This window comes from Bos taurus, chromosome 3 (assembly GCF_002263795.3).
Source record: "Bos taurus isolate L1 Dominette 01449 registration number 42190680 breed Hereford chromosome 3, ARS-UCD2.0, whole genome shotgun sequence".
NCBI classification, from domain to species: domain Eukaryota; kingdom Metazoa; phylum Chordata; class Mammalia; order Artiodactyla; family Bovidae; genus Bos; species Bos taurus.
The window spans coordinates 117,193,879-117,218,718 of NC_037330.1; the positions used below are offsets into that span (position 1 = coordinate 117,193,879).

General features: G+C 49.8%; 1 protein-coding gene across 48 annotated transcripts in view; it reads left to right on the plus strand.

Moving 5' to 3' along the window:
- Positions 1 to 24,840, plus strand: part of LRRFIP1 (LRR binding FLII interacting protein 1) — a 161,489-nt gene that overhangs the window by 119,800 nt on the left and 16,849 nt on the right. For 23 of the 48 annotated variants that reach the window (XM_005205022.5, XM_024989730.2, XM_005204993.5 and 20 more), the window contains 9 exons: positions 3,510 to 3,599; positions 11,917 to 11,952; positions 12,350 to 12,475; positions 13,966 to 14,037; positions 15,968 to 16,138; positions 19,795 to 19,887; positions 20,812 to 20,904; positions 22,071 to 22,163; positions 23,700 to 23,841. In XM_005205022.5, the coding sequence (XP_005205079.2) occupies positions 3,510 to 3,599; positions 11,917 to 11,952; positions 12,350 to 12,475; positions 13,966 to 14,037; positions 15,968 to 16,138; positions 19,795 to 19,887; positions 20,812 to 20,904; positions 22,071 to 22,163; positions 23,700 to 23,841 (916 nt within the window). The remainder of the gene's footprint in view (positions 1 to 3,509; positions 3,600 to 11,916; positions 11,953 to 12,349; positions 12,476 to 13,965; positions 14,038 to 15,967; positions 16,139 to 19,794; positions 19,888 to 20,811; positions 20,905 to 22,070; positions 22,164 to 23,699; positions 23,842 to 24,840) is intronic. The other 25 variants (XM_059884891.1, XM_059884884.1, XM_005205011.5 and 22 more) reach the window with 7 other exon arrangements.

Sequence of the window (24,840 nt, forward strand, 5' to 3'; positions counted from 1 at the left end):
GAAGGAAACTTCTGAAACACCAAAGCAGAACTCCTAACTGTTTGGCGGGATGTTCGTCTCATAGGTTCTCTTTGATGTTACTTCTGTAGATGGACTTTCCCCGTAGCTGATTCCTGGCCTTCAGAGTGCAGCGATCAGCATTGCCGATTGCTCTTGTGTACGGCATGCTTTCAGCCTCCTGGAGGAACCACCAGGGAGGGATGGTTTTAGGGAGTTGAGGTGAAAGATCTGGCAGCAGAAAGCCTAAAATAGGGCTCCTGTGGCTGGTATCACGCCAGGCAGAAGAAACAGAATAAAAGGACGTTTTTCCGCACCTAACACTGCATTCCTACGAAGAGGGAGCACAGCACGTGTTTATTAGATTAAATGGGACAAATTGAACCCTGGGACACAATCCCTCAGGAGAGAGTTCTGTGCTGGCCCGCTGCAGGCCAGCGGGCTGAGCAGGAGGGAAGGTTCACTGACCTCTTGTTCTCTGCCAGCTCAGCTCACAGAGTCACAATAGCCCTCCAGGGGGGTACGGAGTTCCCCACGCCCAGGAATGCAGTTTCCCAGGTTCTCCCTCCACATAGGAGCTGTGGCTGCTGATAAATCCACGTACAAAGATCTGAGGACACTGCGCCTCTGGGGTCCCTTCGGTCCTGACCCGTGGTGCTCTGACCTCAGAGTCCAGGCTGACCCCAAGCCCGCACAAGCCAGCCCCGAGCCCCCTTTGAAAGACATGTCCTCATCTTCCTTCTCCCAGAAAGTTTGCCTCAGACACAGGATGTGTTTACAGCTAAACGACTTACTGTGTGCATAAGTTGCTTCAGTCATGTCTGACTCTTTGCAACCTTATGGACCATAGTCTGCCCAGCTCCTCTGTCCATGGGATTCTCCAGGCAAGAATTCTAGAACGGGTTGCCATGCCCTCCTCCAGGGGATCTTCCCGAACCAGGGATCGAATTCGCATCTCTTGTGTCTCCTGCATTGGCAGGCGGGATCTTTACCACTGGCGCCAGCTGGGAAACCCCACTTATTCATAAATGACTTATCACAGTTACAGTTAAATGATTCTTTTTTTAATGACTAGTTCTTAACAGTAGAACAGTTTTTTATATTTTAATTGGAGGCTAATTACTTTATAATATTGTAGTGGCTTTTGCCACATTGACATGAATCAGCCATGGGTGTACATCTGTTCCCCATATTGAACCCCCCCGCCACCTCCCTCCCCATCCCATACCTTGAAACCTTTCTATTTTGTACCTTCCTTAGCATTCGTAAGCTGCTTGTATGTTGTAGGGAGGACTCCTGGCCCTGTGTGACATGACCTTCTAGGTTGTTCTGACCCTGGGTCATCACCACCATGCCACCCGGTCCAGGAGCCATGCAAATTGTTTTATCAGGAGGAGACAGCAGGGAAAAGCCAGCTTGCGTTCTCTGCGTCATCCTCCCCACCCGCGTGGTCAGTAGCCCTACGTGATGCCACCGGTGACATGCTACACAACTTTGCTAAGGTCTCCCAGCTGATTAGAAATGGACCCTGGACTCAGAACTCTCTACCTTACGTCAGCCCGCAGTTAACCACGTTGGCTCCAAAGCACGGGTGGCTCCGAAGGTGCCACATGGACCCCATGGCACAGGCTTTGAACTTGACCCTTCCCTCACCAAGTCAGGTCAGATGATGTGAGAGCAGCTTTTGACTCAGGAATTGGGGGAACTTGGGTCAGAAAGAAGCCTTTTTAACAAGAATCCGCCACATCTCTGCACCATAAACCGGGATGTGAATGATGTAGAATATAGTAGGATTTGCCTACACGAGAAAGTTTTCCTCACTTTTTCATCAGCGAAACCCAAAAGGCAAAATATTGCTTTACAGTGCTGATGTCGAGTGTTTTTCTTTATTTTGAACAAATTTTCTTTATTTTGAAGAAAGCTGAGAGGTGAGGCCAGTGACACTGGTGAATTTCCTGTACGTGCCCTGTGTGGCAGTGATTCCTACACGCGGTGTACGTGCCGCCGTGTTGGGTCTGTGCGTCTGAGAAAGCATCTTTCACCTACGTGTAAATATACCTGAAGTGTTTATGCAGCCGAGGGGTGAGTCCGGGCAGGCAGAACCAGTCTGGGGAACTCACGTCTCCATCAAGGCTATTTACAGTCTAACGTTGAAGTGGTTCGTTCAGCAAGTATTTCTCAAGTGCCTCCTGCATGCCAGGCCTCCTCTGGTGGCCAGGGATTCAGCAGGGAGCAAAATACACACAGACTCTGCCCTTGAGAATTCCACGCTGATGGAAAACAGGCAGAGCGAGCAATGGTATTTTCGATAAGGATCAGGAGAAGCCCCAAAGCTATGGCTCCTCCTAACCTGCAGTTGGCATGATGCCTGCGGGTCTCAGAGTGGGGGTGGGGTGGGGGGCAGGGAAGGGACAGTCAGCGGAGGCCTCTCAGACCACTGCTCAGTCTGCTGACGCCCTGGGTCCTAAACAGTGTTCAAATCCTGCCTCTCCTCCCACCCACTGCCTACCCTGCCTTGTTTAAGAGGCAGGTAAGATCTTGTTGTAGGGCTAGAACAAATGTGAATACAGATCAAAGTTAAGAGGGCAGAGCCTCCGGATAAACGATTTGCTGGTGTTTTCCTGTACCAGAAGAGAGAAAGTTTAACAGATCAAAGTTAAGAGGGCAGAGCCTCCGGATAAACGATTTGCTGGTGTTTTCCTGTACCAGAAGAGAGAAAGTTTAGGGAAGATGGATACGTGGTAATGGATACAGGCTTCCCTGGTGTCTCAGTGGTCAAGAATTCGCCTGCAATGCAGGAGGCGCAGGAGACTCGAGTTCGATCCCTGGGCCAGGAAGATCCACTGGAGAAGGAAATGGCAACCTACTCCAGTCTTCTTGCCTGGAAAATCCCATGGACAGAGCAGCTTGGCGGGCTACAGTCTATGGGGTCCCAAAGCATCGGACACCACTGAGCAACTAAAGAGCAGCAACATAGACACACACACAGGCAGCCAGATAGAAGGTCCTGTAGCACTTGAACAAGCCACGGCTAGTCTTGTATTGGCCCTGGGTCTTGTTTTGTATCCACTCGCAGAGATAGTAGAGAAGCAGACTTCTCCGTTGCCCCAAAGCCAGGCCTCTGTCCCCGCCTTTCCTGTTCCCATGCCAGGAGGCAGCTCACAGTCCCCGTCCCCCACCAGCCTCTTCCATGTCATCCAGGGTTCTCTGCACAGAAACCGGACGTCCCCCCAACCCCCGGCCAAGCAGGTGCTGTGTGTGACCTGCACCCAACCGAGCAGGAACCCCACGTTCCTTGATAGGATGATTAAGTTGTGTGTTCTGAGTGGCTGCAGGTTGGGAGCTGGGACAACACTGCCTTCTTGCAGGGGGCCGCCGCTGGCCGCACTAACCTCTCCTTCCTCCCTGAGCTGCTCCCGCTGGCCTCGCCACTAACCGGGGCGTCTGTCATGTGGCCCCCCTCCTCCTCACTGACCTGTTCCTCTGTTTCTGTCTCTGTGTCCCGCGGCCAGCTGGGTGGGCAGGCTTCGGAGCTCAGCGGCCACTTCAAGTCCAGCTCCCGCGCCTCCTCCAGAGCCAGCTCTGCGCGGGCCAGCCCAGTGGTGAGTGGGTCTCTCTCTCTCTGGCCCCTGTCCCCTCCCTTCCTTCCCTGCCTCCTGCCCTCAGACCCTGATCTTCTGACCCCCAAGAAGACCCCCCCACCCCAGCCTCCAGATGCCTGAACCCAGGAGCAAGCCAGAAGGCATTCCATGACTTAGTCCAGGTCTCAGTTTAAAACATAGGATTGGGGAAGACGCTTCCAAATTTAGAAAAGGACGGCTCAGTGAGATCGGAATTGCCCTGCTCAGGCTTCTGAAGGACCGTCTCGGAAGCCACTGACAGGCCTTCCCGGGAAGGGGAGCTTTGTGTGGTGGGGAAGAAAGGCAGCCGGGTGCATGGATGTGTTGTTTTTTACGATTTAAAAATGGGAAGGATTCACTCTTTTATTTTTTTGTATTTGTCCCAGTTAACTTTTTTTTTAACTTTTATTAGAGTACAGTTGGTTTACGATGTGGTGTCCGTTTCTGCTGCACAGCAAAGTGAACCAGTTACGCGTATACATGTATCTGCTCTTTGTTAGATTCTTCCCATAAGGTCATTACGCGGTGTCGAGTGGAGTCCCTGTGCTCCACAGGAGGTCCTTGTCAGTTATCTGTGTCATGGGTAGTGGTGTGTATATGCCAGGCCCAAACTCGCAGTTTATCCCTCTGCCCAGCTTTCCCCGCCAGTAACCAAAGGCTTGTATTCCACATCTGTGAGTCTGCTTCTGCTTTGTACATAAGGTCGTTTGTACCACTTTTTTAGATTGGAGGATTCACCTTTAACCTCTGTTTGGAACGTTGTCCATTCTTGGACCTGACAGTTTTTAGGGTGGAGTGAGTGCCCGCACCCAGGCCCTGCTCCATCCCCCTCGACACCCTGGTCCTCTGCTCAGAGCCTGGGAGGCCGACCTCAGAGCTACTCTGCTGTCCGTCACTGTGCACGAGGTGACCCCAGGGCCCCTCAGAACAGGGGCTCTGCCATCTAGTCCCCCGTCACTCAAGTCTCGTTGTTGTATGTCTCCCCCGGTCTTGCGAATTTTAGACAGCGTCACCGCATCTGATGGTTTGTAGGAGGCCACTGTGTTGTTCTTTTGACCACAGGTGACTGGCAGGCCACTTTTGTCCGGGGGACATGTAGGGTGGGGGCTGACACGGTGACCAGGGGAAGGGCGTTCAGTGGGCAGGGGCCGGGGCCCCTCCCGACAGACCCTGGGCGGAAGAGGCGCAGATTGGCAAAGCTGGCCTCTTTCCTCACCCCTGCATCCTAGAGGAGCTTGACTGAGGCTCTTAACACTCACACAACCCTGCTGTTAGCTGTCTAAAGTTTAGGAAGTCTTCCTGGTCATCAAGAAGAGACGTGGGGGTGAGTCACTCCTTGCCCAGGTGCGCCTGTGGGCGTTGCTGCTTTGTTTTTAAACCAGATGCCGCCTTTGAAAGCCAGGAGGTTTCTCACCCTGTGCAGCTTGTCTGCAGCTCCTGGGGGAGCAGCAAGGGATCGCTTTTGCAGACGGAGCCTGTGTTGCTGAGTCGGGGACCTCCGTACCCCCACGCCTGCCTGGCTCTGCCTGCTGCCAAGGCCAAGGCCAGAGGCGTCCCTCACTGGGCTGTACGGGTACTTTCCTGATAGGAATGCTTGCTCCACCATTTGCATATCGAGGGTGCAGAAGCAGAAGGCAGATAAGGAAGCTGAGTGTTAGAACAGAAGAGCCTGTTTCTCTGTGGAAATGAAGGCCGCCCCCTCTGTGAGCCCCCCATCCCCCCATCCTGACCGTCATGTCCTGACCGTGCTGAGGTGGGGCAGAGGGGACATGGGGTGACGGACACCCCACAAAGCCCCCTGCTTACTCCTGCACCCAGGACCCGTCAGGCCAGGACAGGAAGACTTTGAGCTGCTCAGTGCGCGTGAGCACAGTGCTCAGACCTGGAGGGCGCTTCTCCTGATGTGACAGGCGTGAGCGAGGGGCAGCGCTTGTGAACTTGGGCTCCACGGGCAGCAGCCCGCACCTGCGGGGGCCGGCCCGCCTGCACCTTTGGGCCCACAGTCAAGTTTCAGACACACGCGGTCCGGAAACCTTCGACTGGCAGGAGTCGCGTTTTGCACGATGACTCTAGTGTGAAGACACTCATCGTCAGGTGTAATACTCTCTTGTGCTCACCTTTTGGGAAAAATGAAAGTTCACAGTTGTCAGAAGAGGCTGAGGTCTGATTCCACACCAGTGCCCTGCCCAGCACGGCTCAGGGGGACAGGCAGCTGTGAACAGTGCTGGTCTGGCCATTTTGGGTTTATTTGGGCTTCAGGATGAAGCCACAGAGTAGCAGCTCAGTCAAGCTCCCCAGACCCTAGGCCGACAATGAAAGTTGCTCAGTCGTGTCCAACTATTTGTGATCCTGTGGACTACACAGTCCATGGAATTCTCCAGGCCAGAACACTGGAGTGGGTAGCCTTTCCCTTCTCTGGGGGATCTTCCTAATGCAGAGATCGAACCCAGTTCTCCGGCACTGCAGGCTGATTCTTTTCCAGCTGAGCCACCAGGGAATCCCAAGAATACTGGAGTGGGTAGCCTTTCCCTTCTCCAGGGGAGCTTCCCCAATCAGGAATTGAACCCAGGTCTCCTGCATTGCAGGCGGATTCTTTACCAACTGAGCTATCAGGGAAGCCCCAAGAGATGGAAACCAGAAACAAGTTCCTCTGTCATCTGCTTCCTAAACCTGAGAACAGTTTACTCAGAATATGGGTTTAGTGGACGCAAGAGAGGTGAACGTTCACCTGGCTGGTGCCCCTGGGGCCTGATAACGAGAGTTGGATGTCTCTTTGTAACTGGGACGCTAGCCATGCCTGCCCCACCGCCTCTTGGTCCCTTGAGAGCCCTGGGTTTGCAAGACTCCCAGGGACTTGACTGAGCTGAACCTTGAGTTCACTGCACACAGGTCATCGGTCCAGTCTCCGCTCTCCCCTGAGTCATCTGCTCACTCATAAAGGTCACTGACTCAGGTTGGCACAGTCAGTGAGCAAAGGCCAGCATCTGGGCCCTCAGGATGCGGGGGGACCTCAGAGCTGAGGACGCCTCTGTATGAGGCCCTCAGGCAGCAGAGACACTCTGGCTGTGCGGGGCGGTTCCCCAGGGCATGTGGTTACAGTGGCTCTTGGCCATGGGAAAGCCAGAACATGGGCAGCACCCTTGGCCTCTGCAGAGAGTCTGTAGGATGCAGCTGAGCTAGCCCTTGGCTCTGTGCTTCCAGAGCTCAGTCTCTTCCTTGGAATTGGCTCGTTTCTATTTTCTGAGTTCTGGGCGGTCCCAGCACTGGAAAGGGGTGGGTGTTTGTATTTTGGGCTTGGGAGACTGGCAGAGTATAAGTGGGTGTAGTTGGCCGCGTTGACTGGAAAGAGGCCAGGAAACTTGTGCTCAGACTCCTCTGGCGCTCCTGCCTGGCAGGGAGGAGCTGCGGGGCAGGCGGGGCCCCAGGGAGAGGACCCTAGGGGTGACCGACTGTCCCCACCTGGCCTCTCAGAGGGACGCAGGGCAGGAAGGGAGGAGGGATTCCAAGAACCCAGGCTAAAGTTCACAGCTCTCATTCCTGCCTGGGGACACCTGGCCAGGCATACATGCCTGAGCTCCACTTGGAAAGACGGGTAATTGATAACGCTTGAAACATAAAAACAAGAAGAGATTTGAACCTGCTTCTCCCGGGGTGAATTTTCCAGGGGTGGGAGTGTTGTCCACCATGGCTCATGGGGAATGTCCCCAGCTGTGATCCAGCAGGAATATGGTCCCAGGAGGGTGGCATGAGCCAGGGCAGGGGACAGGAAGGAAGCATGAGCCATGCAGGGGCAGCTCTAAGTGCGGGTGGCAGGCTGGTGCCCTGGGGGGTGGGCGAGGGGAACGCCATCCAAAGCAACAGTAACCAGAATGAGGGAGGCGACAGCCTGTCCCACTTTGAGAAAACAGAGGTGCCTCCGCATCCCAAGGGTGCCCCAGCCGCCGGTCCTCCAGCCTCAGGGGGAGCAGAGAGGACCCCCGCCCCGTCTCGGGAGGCACACGCTCCTGGACCTCATGCTCACTGTCACATTCTGTAGGCCAGCTGTGTTTCCTTCTCTGACGAGCCCAGAGTCTTCCTCTTGAGGAAGTTGGGGTCTGTTCATTCAGCTGTGTTTATCGAATGTTCCCAGCACAGGGCTGCAGGGTAAGGACATATACCTGTCCCCGGCAGGGACGCACAGGCCGGGAAGGCAGACCTCAGCAAGTGGGCAAGATGCAGGATAGAACTCAGAGCACAGGCTCTGAGGTGGGGGTGAGCGGGGGGAGAGGGTGCTTCTGGAGAGCTGGACTCAGCAGGCCAGGTGACCCAGCCTGGAGGGGCCAGTGCAGCCGTGTCCCCCATGCCTCAGGGCCCCGCGCAGACCCAGCAGAGCTGCCAGGGCTCTGAAGCATCCTCGGGGTGTCCTGCACACAGCCCAGCTTCACGGGCTGCTGTGCTCACAGAGAAGCATGACTGGTGAACAGGAACCTCGGCCCCCTATGAGCCAGGAAAACAGAAGGCTGTAGTGACTCACGTTCAAGTCTTGTAAAGAGGTGAGGGCAGGAACCGGGTGGAAAAAACAGGTCTTGAATTATGAATACAATAGTTGAAGGACGAGTCATCCGGATGAGGTCAATATTATTGGATTGAAAACCAGAAGTCTCCAGTCTAATGGTAGGCTCCACTGCTGTTTACGTTTGAGGGGTGTTTTCTGAGCAGTGTTCACTGCTGTCCGCTGGTTTCTCGAGAGGGAACCTGTGGTGACCTGCTTCTGTCTGTGGTCCCGTTTCCTGCCTGGGGGCTGGACACCATGAGGAGAAGTTCCTTTGTCCCCAAACCGTTGACTCGGGTTGCCCTGCGCCTACATACTGGGCTCTGTCTCCAGGAAGGTGGGCAAGTCAGGTGGTGATATGCCAAACCTGGAATTTAAAACCTCACCAGACGTGATACTTAAGTGAGCCTACATAGTAAGCTCACTTAGACACCATTTTAGAAGGTTGGAATTAATAAAATATTTAATGTGCTACTTTAAGCTTTTGTTTTTGAAAGGAAAAAGTGAAAGCATTAGTCACTCAGTCATGTCCACCTCTTTGAGACCCTAGGGACTGTAGCTTGCTGGGCTACTCTGTCCGTGGGACTCTCCAGACAAGAATACTGGAGTGGGTAGACATTCCCTTCTCCAGGGGATCTTCCCAACTCAGGGATGGAAGCCAGGTCTCCTGTGTTACAGGCAGGTTCTTTACTGTCTGAGCCACCAGCGAAGGGAGAGTTGACATAATTTAAAATGTCAAAGAAATTTTTCCGAAGTGATTATCTCCCAAAGATTTTTTTAAATTGTTGTTGAAATGCTGTCGCTTTACAATGTTGTATGAGTTTCTGCTGTACAGCATGGTGAATCAGCTATGACTATAGCTCCTTTTTGGGGGGTGGATTTCCTTCGTGTTTAGGTCACAGCACTGAGTAGAGTTCTCTGTTCTCTGCAATAGGTTCTCATCAGTTCACAGAGTAGTGTTCAGTTCAGTTCAGTTGCTCAGTCATGTCTCTTTGTGACCCCATGAACTGCAGCACGCCAGGCCTCCCTGTCCATCACCAACTCCTGGTGTCTACCCAAACCCATGTCCATCGAGTCAGTGATGCCATCCAGCCATCTCATCCTCTGTCGTCCCCTTCTCCTCCTGCCTTCAGTCTTTCCCAGCATCAGGGTCTTTTCCATTGAGTCAGCTCTTCACATCAGGTGGCCAAAGTATTGGAGTTTCAGCTTCAACATCAGTCCTTCCAATGAACACCCAGGACTGATCTCCTTTAGAATGGACTGGTTGGATCTCCTTGCAGTCCAAGGGACTTCTTCAAGAGTCTTCTCCAACACCACAGTTCAAAAACATCAACTATTCAGTGCTGAGCTTTCTTCACAGTCCAACTCTCACATCCATACATGACCACTGGAAAAACCATAGCCTTGACTAGACAGACCTTTGTTGGCAAAGTGATGTCTCTGCTTTTTAGTGTGCTATCTAGGTTGGTCATAACTTTCCTTCCAAGGAGCAAGTGTCTTTTAATTTTATGGCTGCAGTCACCATCTGCAGTGATTTTGAAACCCAAAAAATAAAGTCTTTCACAGTTTCCACTGTTTCCCCACCTACTTCCCATGAAGCGATGGGGCACAGTAGTAGTGTGCGTGAGTGTATGTACGTCAGTCTCAGTCTCCCAATTCTTCCCACCCCCTTTCCTTCCTTGGTGTCCATATGTTTGTTCTCTCCCGTAGATTTTAAAAGATGCCCTTGTGTACACTCTTTTGTGATTTGCATATTTCAAAAGCCTGTTCCTGTGACGTTTTCACGTCCACCTAAGGTGTTTAGTATTGCTCAGTAAATGAGAATAAGAGAGTTAATAGGCTGCAAGATCCATGGTGCCGCTGTCCTGTCTGGGACGAGGAGGTGAAGTCCGCAGAGCCCCGTGGCTTGTCCCGGGTCCCAGGCGGCCACGGCTGCAGCGCGTTGGGGTGTGTATTGCCCACAACATCCTCTGGGTCACTTTGTGCAGCAGCCACGACAGTATTTGAAAGCCCTCCATCTGTTTATTCTGTTTCTTTGTATATTACTTTCAAATATAAAGTGCTGTGCTTTATGTCAACTTAAACTCACTGTTGGGGTTCCTTGCTTGGCTGTTCCTTTTTTAGGGGTGGTCAGAGGTGCCCTGCCCCACCAAGGCTCCCTGGGCACGTCCTCCTCCACGCGACACAGGCTGCCACCTGGTGGCAACTCGAGGGGCTGCAGCGGCAGCACACTAGTTCAGTCGCTTGTGACCCCGTGGACTGCAGCCCCCAGGCTTCCCTGTCCTTCACCATCTCCTGGAGCTTGCTCAGACTCACGTCCATCGAGTCAGTGATGCCATCCAACCATCTCGTCCTCTGTCATCCCCTTCTCCCCCTGCCTTCAATCCTTCCCAGCATCAGGGTCTTTTCTAATGAATTGGCTCTTCATATCAGTTGGCCAAAGTACTGGAGCTTCAGCTTCAGCATCAGTCCTTCCAGTGAAGATTCAGGGTTGATTTCCTTTAGGTTGGACGGGTTGGATCTCCTTGCAGTCCAAGATACTCTCAAGGGTCTTCTCCAATACCACAGTTCAAAAGCATCCATTCTTCAGTGCTTAGCCTTCCTACGGTCCAACTCTCACATCCGTACATGACTACTGGAAAAAAATCATAGATTTACATTGTTGTGTTAATTTCTGCTGTACAACAAAGTGATTCAGTTATATATGCATATTTTTTTTCAGATTCTTTTCCCTTATAGGTTATTATAAGGTACTGAGTATAGGTCCCTGTGCTATACAGTAGATACTTGTTATCCATTTTGTATATAGTAGTCTGTGTGTGTTAATCCCAACCTCCTAATTTATTCCTACCAACCACATTTCCCTTTTGGTAACTATAAGCTTGTTTTCTTATTTTTAAAAAAAATTTTATTGAAGTGTAGTTGATTTACACTGTTGTGTTAATTTCTGCTGTACAGAAAAGTGATTGTTTTATATATATATACATATATATATATATATATATGTTCTTTTTCATGTTCTTTTCCAAAAATATTGAATACAGTTCAGTTCCCTATGCTCTACAGTAGGGGCTTCCCAGGTGGCTCACTGGTAAAGAATCTGCCTGCCAATGCAGGAGACACAGGAGATGTGGGTTCAATCCCTAGGTTGAGAACGTCCCCTAGAGGAGGAAATGGCAAAGCACTCCAGTATTCTTGCCCAGAAAATTCCAAGGACAGAGGAGCCTGGTAGACTATAGTCCATAGTGTTGCAAAGAGTAGGTCATGACTCAGTTAGTCATGAGCAGTGGAAAAATTACAACCATTGTCTCCACTGCTTTCTCTTGCTCGGAGGCCAAGGTTAGTGATAGCCAAAAGTAAAACCCTGCATGGTTGCGTCTTCCAGCCCCTGGAGCCCTGGATACATCCTCACGTTCTGATCACAGTGCCTGCGGTGGGTGAATGAGGCTGGTGCCATCCCGTCTACACTCGGCTCTGCGCGCAGTGTAGAAAAACCTGTCAAATCAACCTGTTCAGATTCAGATCATTCACAAGTCACCTTCCTGTGGAAACTGTGAAAGTTGAAAAACCACACAACGGACCTCAGCCAGGCACTGTGAGCTGCCCACAGGCCACCGTGTGGCACCAAGAGTGTCCGCGAGTTTCATGGCACCTAGTGTTTGAATCACAAGAGAAGCCAGTGCTTTACCTTATTATTCTCTTTCCCCCTAAATCCAGATTCTCCGTTTAATGTGTTTCCATATTTAACGTGTCCATTTTCTCCTCCAGGTTGAAGAGAGACCAGAGAAAGACTTCACTGAAAAGGTAGAGGATTTCTTTATATGATGTCATGTAGAAACCAGAGGGCCCCCAAATTTATGCGTGAAACTGACCAGAAAATGTATTGCTTGATCTTGAGTAAAGAATGACTCCCCAGCCAGCATCACCACCTTTGGGGGTCCCTTCCCAGTGCGTGTTTAAATCTTGCAGAACAGTGAAGGAATTCAGTGATGGGCCCAGGCGTGGAGCTCACAGTTAATCCAGACAACCTCCAGCATTCATGAGGCCCCTTGAGATGAGGCCCCTCTCTTTGTGGCTCGCCATAAACTCAGCAAAGATTTTCCAATTTGGAGACTGATTCCAAGTAAGGGAACCATCCTGGTAGACTGAGAAGCCGTTCTGGTTTTGGCTGAAATCCCATTTGCTCTTTGCCACGTTACAGGGGTCTCGCAGCCTGCCCGGCCTGTCTGCAGCCACGCTGGCCTCCCTGGGGGGGACTTCCTCTCGGAGGGGCAGCGGGGACACCTCCATCTCCATTGACACCGAGGCTTCCATCCGGGAGATCAAGGTAAGGTTCTCTGCTTAACGCTTGAGCCAGAGAAACCGGAAAGGAGTCTTGAAATAAAACAAGATCGAGTTTGTAGATTCCCAGCTCTTCTTCTCGGTTAGGTCTTCCCTGGCTCCCCTAAGCTCCGTGTTCCAGTAACAGCAGGGTCCAGCCCAGTTCTGGTGTCCTGCAGGGAGCCACCCCTGACTTCCCTGCCCCAGCGGGGCTCACCTGTGCTGGGATTCCTCAGCTTTCCGGGTACAGCTGGGCGGGAGCCCGTACCACGCTGCCCAGAGGCGCTCAGCCCCCTCTGCACACAGGACAGGCACAGACACTCGTCCTCAGCGCTGGAAGGTGCTGGTCACAGAGTCCTTACCACTCCCGGGGTCCCACCCTGCCCTTGGAGCACCCGCGCCCTCTGCCTGCAACACGCCCTCCCTCCCCCACTGTAACTGGCTTCCAGTCGACCCTGGCACGGCATTTTAGTGATTTTTTCCTCCTCCCACTGGAATGTGTACATTGTTCTCTGTTACATCTCAACACTGAGCGTGTGACAGAGAAATGGCCTCTGCTTGTCAAAGCAACGGGGGATGCCCCGTCTGGAGGCCGGGCCTAGGGAAGGCTGAGTCACCAGACCTCGTGTCCACTGGAGACAGAGCCAAGGCCAGCGAGGTGCTTCCAGGTCAGGTTTGGCCTCGTTTATGGACACGCTTTCTAGTAATGAAAGCTGGCTGCGAGAGAACCAGCCACCCCTGCTGCTGTCTGAACCGCGGGGTGTCATTTGCCAGGGAGCCCAGAGCATTGGGGCCGGCGGGGTACCAGCTTCCCTGCAGACCCCTTCCAGCTCCCCTGCTTTCTAAAACAGTTTCCGATCGCTCTTCCTGAAATGTCCCCACCCCCGAACCACCCCTCCTCGGCCTCCTGCAGCCTGGGGCGTCCTTCCCTGCCTTGAGGTCGTGTTTGCTGCAGTCATACTCCATCTCTGTGATTGGCTCGTGAGCCTCATCCCCTTGATCAACAAGGATTTACTGAGATTCCAGCTCATACCGGATACCAGCCCCCAGGAATGTGGGGGTGGACCAGGCAGGAAGGCAGAGGCCTGGCGCTCCATAAGGGTTGGGGCAAGGCTTTGCTGGCTTCCATCTTCAGTATCTTGCTCTGTATGTAGCACAGAGTAGATCTCAGAAGAGCTTGAATGAACTGTTAAATGTGAGCAAATTAACTTGCTCCATTCTCAGAAGCTCGTTGGCCTGTTTTATAAAGTTGCATCAAAATATATGAAGACATCTACGTCTGATAAAGTTGCGTAACATTATATGAGGCACACCGAAATTTTCATCTTTGTAGTATTGAAATTCATCTTATTTTTCTTTTAATACTTAAAAAGATGAAGAGAAGATTGCTGCTAAGACTACCCAAATAAGGGAGCTGCCTCTCCTTCTCTGTGGTCTCTGTCCATTTTTTTTTTTTCCCCTTTGACATCGTTTGCCTTTTTTTGCCATTTCCCCCAGGAACTCAATGAGTTAAAGGACCAGATTCAGGATGTAGAAGGCAAATACATGCAGGGATTGAAAGAGATGAAGGTACCAGCTTACAGAAGCGTGGGCTTATGGAATTAACCCAACTTAACTGTAAAAAGCCTCCAGAAAGCCTTCAGATTGCATGCTTGCTCTGAAGAGGCTCCAGACTGCAGACCCCAAAGTGGCAGCAGTGCTAGAAGCCTGGGTGTGCGTGTTCCTGGTTTACCCAAAAGCAGCTTTTAAGCCAAGACCTGAAAATTGTAACTCACTAGGAAAACTTACTAACTCGTTTTCCTGATGCATGTCCTTTACTCACTGTCCTCCCACCACCACACCCGAGTTAAAACCACCTTCTCATTTCCCACAGAAGTGTACCCTCCGTGGCAGACTTCCAACCCACCTGGAGAAGGATTTGGGGTTTTCTCCACTTATATACAGACCTTACATAACAAACACTGCTTCATCTTAATTTGCTTCTCAAAACACCTGATGTCTCCCAGTAAGAAAGTTTGGTTGCTGTGCTTTTTGAAACACACAAATTATTTGCATCCTGAGCCATTTTACTAATGGAAGCAATGTCTGAATATGTATCATCTTGAATTTATTTGAGTAAATACCCGATACTTTTAGAAAGTGGAGTTACTGTGTTGTGCCAACAGGAAATTGAGTTGCCACGCTCCCTGAAGGTGAGGTGGGGAGTCAGGGGCTGTTCTCTGACTTCACTGGGCAATGAGAGAGGGTAAATCTGTGCCTTCCTTTTCAACCCCCAGGAAAGTACCCCCGAAACAGTCTGAGTTCAGTATCCCAGGGGTCCAAACCACGTGACTGATCACTTGCTTGTTTGTGACCTCTCTTGGTGTGGGTACTAAGTCGCTTCACTTATGTCCAACTCTTTGAGATCCTGTGGACTGTAGCCTGCCAGGCTCCTCTGTTGACAGGATTCTCTAGGCAAGAATACTAGAGTGGGTTGCCAGGCCCTCCTCCAGGGGAGCATCCCGACCCATACCGCATCTCAGTATGTCTCCTGCATTGCTGGTGGGTTCTTTACCACTGGCACCCCCTGGGAAGCCCTGTGACCTCTCTGTAGGGTGGGGATTAAGATTCTGGCTTTCAACTCCTGGTGGGGCTGAGAAGGGAGCCAGGGAAGCAGCCCAGGGATCACAGGTCCCACCTGAAAACTTCGCCCTGGTTTGCAAGTGCAGGCGTGCATCGCTGGTCTCCATGGATCCCTGGGTAGCACCCAACAGGCCCCACCCAGAGGTGCCCACCATTCTGCAGCTCAGGGTCCTTTGCTGCCCTCTGTTCTCCTGGGGTCGCCTTCCCCTGATCTGTGTTCCAGGACCCACACGCTGCTATACCCTGTGGCCTGCCTGCCAGGGTGTGAGCGTGTTTATTTTGGAGGCTCTTTCCTTCATTGTCGTTTCAAAGGAACGGCGTTTGCCTTTCCAGGACCTGCCTAGGGAGGCCTGAGGAGCTTGTTGAGTTTTCCTCTGGGTTGCAGATGTGAAATTGCCCTTAAGCCTCTCCTGGTTCTTCAGTTGCCATGGGGACAGTGGGCAGCTGGTGGCAGGGGTTCTCTCGCCCCTCCCCGCCTCGCACTGGCACTGTCCCAGGTGCTGATCACGTGTCTGGAGCGGTCACGTCAGGCGCCTGTTGAACAGCCCAGCCCAGTTCAGAACCCACGGCTGAACTCTGCTGCCTCTGTGACCAGCGCCCTTTCCACCTGGGGTCCCCCTTGTCCTAAGGACTGTAAATTACTTTCATCTCTAGACACAGTTAATAACTAATTTTCCAAGTCTCGAGAATTTGAGCAAATTAAAAGGAGGACTTTCTGGGCAATCAAAACTTGCTGTGTTTCTTCTTCTGATTCATTTGCTCTAGAAATAAAATGTGAATTTAGAGCTGAGTTTTTGGGGTGTTGCTAAAAATGCTGAACTGATCCGTGTTTTTGTTTTCTTCCTACAATTTCAAAAACCTGACCTGGTTTCTGCAGGACTCACTAGCAGAAGTTGAGGAGAAATATAAGAAGGCTATGGTTTCCAACGCTCAGCTAGACAATGAGAAGACGAACTTCATGTACCAGGTCGACACGCTGAAGGACATGCTGCTGGAGCTGGAAGAGCAGCTGGCCGAGTCCAGGCGGCAGTACGAGGAGAAGAGCAAAGTATGTGCCCCCTGAGGGGGAGAGTGACTGTGTGTGTGTAGGTGGTGTGTGTGAGGGGGGAGAGGATACACAGAGTGATACACACAAGGATGGGAGAATGTATATGTGTGTGCACGTATATGTATAGTGAAAGTCACTCAGTCGTGTCCGACTCTTTGTGACCCCATGGACTATATGCAGTCCCTGGAATTCTCCAGGCCAGAATACTGGAGTGGGTAGCCTTTCCCTTCTCCAATACATATGTATACACACACACACATAAATATAGGGCTTTCCTTGTGGCTCAGTGGTAAAGAATCTGCCTGCAGTGCAAGAGATGGGAGTTTGATCCCTGGATCAGGAAGATGCCCTGGAGAAGGGAATGGCAACCCACTCCAGTATTCTTGCCTGGGAAATCCCATGGACAGAGGAGCCTGGCAGGCTACAGTCCATGGGGTCACAAAGAGTTGGACATGACTTAGCGACTAAACAACAGCAAGAATTTATATACATATATTTGGTATATATAAGGATGGTAGAATATATGAAAATGATATATGAGAGGATAGAGTATATATGTAAATGGTCTATGTAAAAATGGGAGAATGTATATATATACACACATATATATATGGTATATGTAATTATGGTAGAATATATGCATACACATATGGTATTGATATATATAAGGATGGGAGAATATATATATGATATATGTAAGAATTGGAGAATATATATATGGTATATTTAAGAATCAAAAGATATATGTGTGCACATATATATATTTGATATGTGGTGTGTATCTACATATATACATGTTATATATGTATATATACATGTTTATGTATATATTTGTGTGTATATAGTTTTTTAAAAAACAGTCATTCTCTACTTGCCCTGGAAGCTCAAACATCTAAGAATAAGAATACCATGCTCTTTGCCGAGGTACTTGATATATTGATATGCAAAATTTCAATATGTAAGCTAGAGACAATTTTACTAGGAGGACACTTGTGTTTTTTGCATGTAAGGTAAAATCATAACCGTGGAAAAACCTGCCTCCAAAAGACCCAGAATGCTTGAATAAGCATAATTAGATGCTTCAAGATTTTCCTGTTAATATTTATTTCTGGATTTTTATTTTGTTATCTCAACACCAGAGAGAAATAGTTGCAAGTATCAAGGATTTTAAGGAAATTATATTCACTCGTTTTCTGCTGATTGGAAAAAAACACAGTTACTCCATTTAAGAATTAAACACCTTCATCAATCTCAAAAAAGAGAATCTTATTTGGGCTTTCATTAAGAGGCACTGGAGTTAACGTGTTAATTTACAACATCAACAAAAGGCGTGAGCATGTGTGGAGATTAATGACAACAGGTTGACTTGCTAAAGGCCAGACTTAACTGTTCTTTGTGAGACAGAGAACACGAATACTTGTTTTTCGTATTATTATTTTCGTATTTCGAATTAGTTGGTTTCTCAAATCCTAGAGTACTGACCAGTTTCTAAGTTGCTGAGATAAATAGAAAGTTTAATTTGTGAGTGTCATTATCTTTTTTTGTAACTGGTTATATCCTCTAAAGGGCTTCCCCAGTGGCTCAGCTGTAAAGAATCTGCCTGCCAATGCAGGAGACCCAGGTTCGATCCCTGGGTCGGGAAGATCCCCTGCAGAAGGAAATGGCAACCCACTCTAGTACTCTTGCCTGGAAAATCCCGTGGACAGAGGACACTGGTGGGCTACAGTCCATAGGGTTGCAAAAGCTTCAGACCTGACTTAGCGACAAAATAACAACAAAAATATCCTCTAAATCCAGGAGTTAAACCCAAGGTGCCATTAACAACTCCAAGGCCTCTTTATTTCACTGCTGTGGTTGAGTTAGAAGCTGAAGAAGAATTTTGTCTATGAAGTCCCTGATAACTGAATGCTGAAATGAAGGAGAAACTTTTTATGAGACCTAATGTCATGAAAGCTTCCTTTGAAACTGACTGACAATTTAGGAGCAGAGAGCATATTCTGAACCCCACTCAGATGGACAAGTACTTAACACATTCTAAATACTCCTAGCATGCCCTCAGGCATCAGGAAGTAGACCAAGAGACCCCAGATCTAATTCCAGAGAAGTGGAGTGACCCTGGAACATTGCCCCACAGTGGGTATCATAAACCAAGCAAAACCCAACACACAGGTCCTTGTCCTGGTCTGGAGGGTCCAGTCACCCCCGAACTCCAGAAAATGAGTGTGCTCAGGATGCCACGGTGAGCTAAGGTCCAGTCCCTTCTAGAATAGCCAGGCAACACATCTAGGGAAGGTGTCCCCTGCTACCCCTGAAATCCTGGGAAATGCCATGGACAGAGGAGCCTGCCGGTCCATGGGGCTGCAAAAGAGTTGGACGGGCAGCTGGTTGGGCACCAAGCCATCATTAGGGACTGTGCTACTGTACGGAGCCGAGCAGAAGACAGCAGAGCCGCAGTGCCTAGTTGTGGGGGTGCGTTTCATACACAGGAGAGTCGGACTGGGGGAGTGGCTTTATGTTGACGAGTGCTTTATGCCCCCTTGCCCCTATTTTGTCTCTAGGGTACAGAGCTGGCTATCTACTGTTAGTAGAGATAAAATGGCCAAAGTAGACCACATTTACCCCCTTTTTATCCCAAAGAGTATTCACTGGCATATTTCAAAATCAGGGATAATTTTATTATCTGTTGTTGTTTAGTCAAACGATAAGTTGTGTTAGACTCTTTAGTGACCCCATGGACTACAGCATGCCAGGCTTCCCTGTCCTTCACAGTCTCCCAGAGTTTGCTCAAACTCCTGTCCATTGCATCTGTGATGCTATCCAACCATCTCATCCTCTGTCACCCTCTTCTCCTCCTGCCTTCAGTCTTTCTCAGCATCAGGGTCTTTTCCATCAGATTCTTTTTGGCTCTTTGCATTAGGGGGCCAAAGTATTGGAGCTTCAGCTTCAGCATCAGTCTTTCCAATGAATACTCGGGGTTTATTCCCTTTAGGATTGACTAAGGGACTCCTTAGTCAAGGGGTTTGATCTCCTTTCAGCCAAGGGACTCTCAAGAGTCTTCTCCAGCACCATAATTCGAATGCATCAATTCTTTGGCACTCAGCTTTCTTTATGGTCCACCTCTCACATTTGTATGTGACCACTGGAGAAACCAGAGCTTTGATTTTGGGGACTTTGTTGGCAAAGTGATGCCTCTGCTTTTTAATATGCTGTCTAGGTTTATCATAGCTTTTCTTCCAAGGAGCAAGCATCTTTTAATTTGTTGGCTGCAGTCACTATCTGCACTGATTTTTATTTTTATCATCAGCCTTTTACAAATTTTATTGTCAGTCTTTTGCAATGGTGGCTCCTCCAGGTCTTCAGCCCAGACAACCCTGTGGACTTCAGCAGATACCCTGGAGAGGGACCCCTTCCAGGGCACTGCTCACCTTAGAGAACTCAGGAGACTCTGTCAGTTGCATCAGCTCCTCACATTGATTTTATGGTAAATCATAGGGGTGTCTCCTAGAAAATCCAGAGAAATGGGCTCCTATCATTAAAAAAGCCTTGAAAACTGTGTTGACATAGTAGCAGGTGAAGGTCAATCATAAGAATGTGAACTAGAGGGACAGAAAAATGTGATTCCACTGCAACCTGAATGTTCCTCTCCTCTTTTATAGGAATTTGAAAGGGAAAAGCACGCCCACAGTATACTCCAGTTTCAGTTTGCCGAAGTGAAAGAGGCCCTGAAGCAAAGAGAAGAAATGCTTGAGGTGAGTAGCTTTTCCCTTTTTTCTTTTCTTTCCTTCCTTTTTTTTTTTTTTTTTTAAAACTTGGGAGCATTTTGTTGGTTTACTACTGAAGTTAATCAGTTTTCTTGGACACTGACTTCAGGTGAATTCTCTATGCCTGTATAAGGAGGCAGCTGCTTTTATTAGAGCAGATTCTCTTTCTTTGGTGGTTTTGGGTTTGTTCGGGGACGTGTGGCAGAGAGAATAATGGCCCCCTAAGATGTCCACGTCCTAATCCCTGGAACTGTAAGTCACGTTTCACAGCAAAGAGGACTTTGTAGATGTGATTGAGGACCTTGTGATGGGAGTCGATCCTGTGTTGTCTGGGTGGGCCCAGTGTGATGCTAAGAGTCCTTGTAAGACGGAAGCAGAGTCAAAGGCAGATTAGGAGACGTGACCACGGGGTTGGAGGTCAGAGCCATGTGAGGGAGGGGCCACAAGCCAAACTGTGGGCACCCCTAGGAGCTGAAAGGAAGCGGGGAATAGATTCTGTCCCCGCCCTGCCCCATCCCTGGTCTCCAGAAAAGACCCCAGGCCTGCCCACACCTTGGGGGCACTGCAAGACTTCTGAACTTCCGAGCTCTCGAGCTGTAAGAAAATAAGCCTGTGTTGTTCGAAGCCACTGGATGTGTGGTTATTTGTTCAGTGACAACAGGAAATTAATACAGGCTTGATTTTTTTTAATCTTTTTAACTTGATTAGAGCTTTCGCACCTGTCAGTGAGGATTTCACTCCAGGTTTTCCTCCTGCACTGGGAGCTGGGGAGCATCCTGAGAACAAACTCAGTGAGCCGTCCTGGCGCTGGGATCCACGGGGTGCGCGCTGGCTCCGGGGCTGTCCACGCCACAGAGTGCCTCCCTGTCTAATCCTGTGTCTGCTCTCTTTCTGTCTGTCCCTATTCTTCAGGAAATCCGACAGCTACAGCAGAAACAGGCGAGTTATATCAGGGAGATTTCTGATCTTCAGGAAACAATAGAGTGGAAAGACAGAAAAATAGGGGTAGGACTCCCAAGCCTCTGACATCCGTGCAAGTGGGCAGCCTGCCTAGCAATTGAGCGCTTTCAGATTCTTTGGTTTGCAAAAAAGGCTTGTTTGAGTTTGCATGCGACCCCCCACGTGACACGAAATGAATAAAAGAGAGACTGCAGAACTCACCCAAATGGACGTTAACTCCAAATTGGAAGCTAACTTCCAGCCAGGGAGATTCTCGTTTTGTTGACACCGCTGGGCCTCCCGGCCTGCCTGTGAGTGGCCAGAGGCGCAGAGGTCAGAGGGGCAAGGCAGTGCACCTGGCGGGCCCACGTGGGGCTCAGACCTCTTGGGACGCCCTGTCGGTGTCATGGGGGCTCCTTCTCAAAAGGCTTTGAGGAAGCTGCCAGGCGGCAGGGGCAGTACCCCTCGAAGCCCCACCTCGGGTCTCCCCGGGGAGGTGTCAGCATCTCCCTCCCCAAGGAAAGAGGCGGTCCACCTGCCTCTTTTCAGCAGTGCAGGTTGGGCAGCAAGGAGCCCACTTAGTTAAGGAACGGCCATGCTCCGTGATGCCAGGCAGCTTCCAGACCACAGCAACTCACGCCTCACGGCTCTGACAGCCGTCTCTAGATGTTAGAGCGAAGCTCGGCGCTTTCACATCGTGAAGCTGCGCCTTGCCTTCACTCTGATGCGCTCACCGACACGGGATTTTGTGTGCATGTCTGTGCGTGCTCTGTGCTTGCTTCAGGACCACTCTATGCTTACCTGTGACAACAGACACCGAGAATCAACATACAGAAATAATCAAATTGCTATTAAATAAAACAGTTGTCACCGGGGGTTCCTAAGCATGTCTCCATTTACCCCTCACTGAAATGGGTGCATTGCTTCTGTTACTTCCCTGACGATGCTGTGAAACCACAGACTGAGCCAGGAGAGGATGTGAAAAAGAGAGCATCCTTTCAAAATGCCGATGTCCTTCAGGGAGCATGCACAGCGACATTTCTTGGCTGGCGTAAACTACATGAAAAGCTTCACACTTGCACTGCGTTTGTGTCTCTAAGCAGTCTGTTGAATGTCTTGCTGATGTCAGCGTTTTCCTTAGTATTCATAGAAGCCTCCTTCCTAGTCCTGCTTCTGAGGTCATCTGCTCACCTGTGCCTATCTTCTCTCTCTCTGCTCCACTACACACTCAGGCGTTAGAGAGACAGAAAGAGTTCTTTGATTCCGTAAGGAGTGAACGAGACGATCTTAGAGAAGAAGTAGTCATGCTGAAAGAGGAATTAAAGGTATGAAGCCAAAGTACGGTTTAAAAAAAAAAGGCAACAGCAGCAGCTCCAAGATTCTCAAGGATGAATGTGTGTGGGCAGTGGTGTTCATTAATTTTATGACGTTGATTTTTGTTCCGTTAGTAAAATCAAATCATGGGTTGACTGACACCAGAGAGACAAGTGAAGTCTGTACATCCTGTGGGGGGCATGCCCATTGCTTGTCAGTGTTTACAGGCACATCTGATCTTGAAAGCAATTCTGATTTCCAAGAATTTCTTTTGATAAGCTGTCTAAATTTTTTCTCAAACTCATTAGTAAATTCTCTAGGACATTACTCCAAGTTGGAGTAGATCTTTGTTCCATATAAATACATATATCAAGCCTGGACTGTAAGGACCTTTCTAGCTGAACAGTGTGTAGGTGTCACTAGTCAGACTGGGAGATCTCACGGACTGTAGGAAGTTCTGTGTCCTGTCTGGGCCACGTCTAGGGTCTTCTGCTGCTGGCTGGACCCTGAGTGAAATAAACCAATGGGCAGCAGTGGGGGTCAGAGCTCTGGGTGGACTCTCGGCACCATAGGAGGAGGTACTGAGTCTAGGGATCGTGGCCATGGACTGGCTCCTGTGTTGCCAACAGAAACATCAGCGTCGGCTACGTACAATGAAAGGTCAAGGCCAGAACAGTAAGCCAGCAGGGTCAGAGCCCAGAGTCACAGAGCTCCTCCTCAGCAGGGCTGTGCGTACACATGGAGGGTTGGGGAATTCCTACAAAGCAGAAGAGAAAGTGCTGCAGATGGCAGGAGGGCCGAGGGAGGGGGTGGTTCAGGGTGAAGCGGGTATCCTGGCATTGTGAAGTGCGGCTGAGTTTAATGTGCTTTGCTATGTGAAAGAAAGTGTGAAAGTGAAAGTCACTCAGTCCTGTCTGACTCCTTGTGACCCATGGACTATACAGCCCATGGAATTCTCTAGGTCAGAATACTGGAGTGGGTAGCCTTTCCCTTCTCCGGGGGAATCTTCTCAACCCAGGGCTGGAACCCAGGTCTCCCACATTGCAGGCGGATTCTTTACCAGCTGAGCCACAAGGGAAGCTATGAAGCGAGCACAAATTGTATTTCTTTGGAAAACAACAGACATTCCAGCCAAGGTTCACCGTTCCTTTCAGAACACGCACATATTTCTTTCTTTACCTCTCTGCCTCCTTTTAAAGAACACAACTGGGGTTCTAGAGGTCAAGACCCTTTCACGGTGAGGTGCTTCACGTTCCACTTTCTGGCCGCCTGCAGTTAAAAAGGGAGGCTGGCTGAAAGCGTTTTGTTTTGTCACCAGCCCATTAAGACATGGATGGGAACATGTAGGAAAGACGGGCCTTTGGAGGAAGACTTCCCAGATCTGTGTGTGTTGATGGAATATTTCCAGGAGCCTAGCAATTCTCTATTTCTGTAGCGTTTTCCTCTGCTTAGGGAAAAGTGAGGTTTCTTACAATTACTATTTATAAAATAAAGTTTAACTGTGTGTCACTTCATGAGTATTATGATGAGCCTGTTTTTATTCCCAGAAACATGGAATAATACTAAATTCAGAAATAGCTACCAACGGAGAGACGCCAGACACTCTGAACAGCATTGCCTCGCAAGGTTCCACAAAAATGACGAAGGAAGAGCTGAATGCCCTCAAGGCAATGGGGGACGGGGCCCTCGGTAAGTCCGTGCTTTCCTTTGACCCTTGCGTCTTCCGATCAGCGCTGGTCCACCTCCACGCATTGGTAGAGCTGACGTGGTCATCACTGATCAATTAACCATCACCCAGCATGCCCTGCGTTCTGTCACTTCACGGGAACTTCCTCACCACACGGTGCTGCCACCCACGTGTGTTGTCTGGCGTGTACTTCTGTTCATTGCTCACCACCAAAGGCTCAAGAATATGTTTCTTTTGCTTCTCAAAGCTGCCTGTGAGACTGTGAATACACGGAAAATAATGTCAAAATTCAGTGACAGTGTTGACTTTTCTATTAGGTTTTCCTCAATTATGTGCCGAATATGGCGTTGTGACTTACTCTGTTACAGAATTATCAAAAGAGCAGAATAGCAGCGGCTGTACAGTGAGTTAGTTGTGCAGTAAGTTAGTTGACCATGTCTACAAGCCGATGCTGCAAGTCCCGTGCACCGTTAAGTGTTTGGAGAGCCTGAGGTGCCCGTGGACAGTGTAGATGGACAGGGAGCCCTGGGTGGTGGGGAGGTGGACAGGGAGCCCTGGGGTGTGAGTGTGGTCGGTGCGGACGGCTTTCATTATAACAAGAGTCTGAGTAAGTCTGCCCGTTTGTCAGAGGTGATGTTCCTTTGTACGTCCTGTTTTTACTTCTGAAAGAGTATAAACTGAGGAACCCCATAGATAGTAGGAATGCGTAATACAATCTGCAGATATCGGAAAAGATTCACCAGTTAATATTTGTCATAATCCTCGGCTTTGGTCAGCACCTGATGGACAGCCTGAAATAGAAGCTGGCAAATAAGGTCTCCCTTGCAACCGGGGATCAGATGCGTTTCAGCTTTTCACAGTGAGGCTGGGACAAGGTCAGGGACTGTGGCTTTCGTTTCCATTTGGAAGGTTCTCCATGGAAGTGGAGAAAACTGTAGGCCCAGCTTCCCAGGTCTGCCTTTCCAGAAGGTGCTTCATTATCTGATGGCTATTCAAGAACC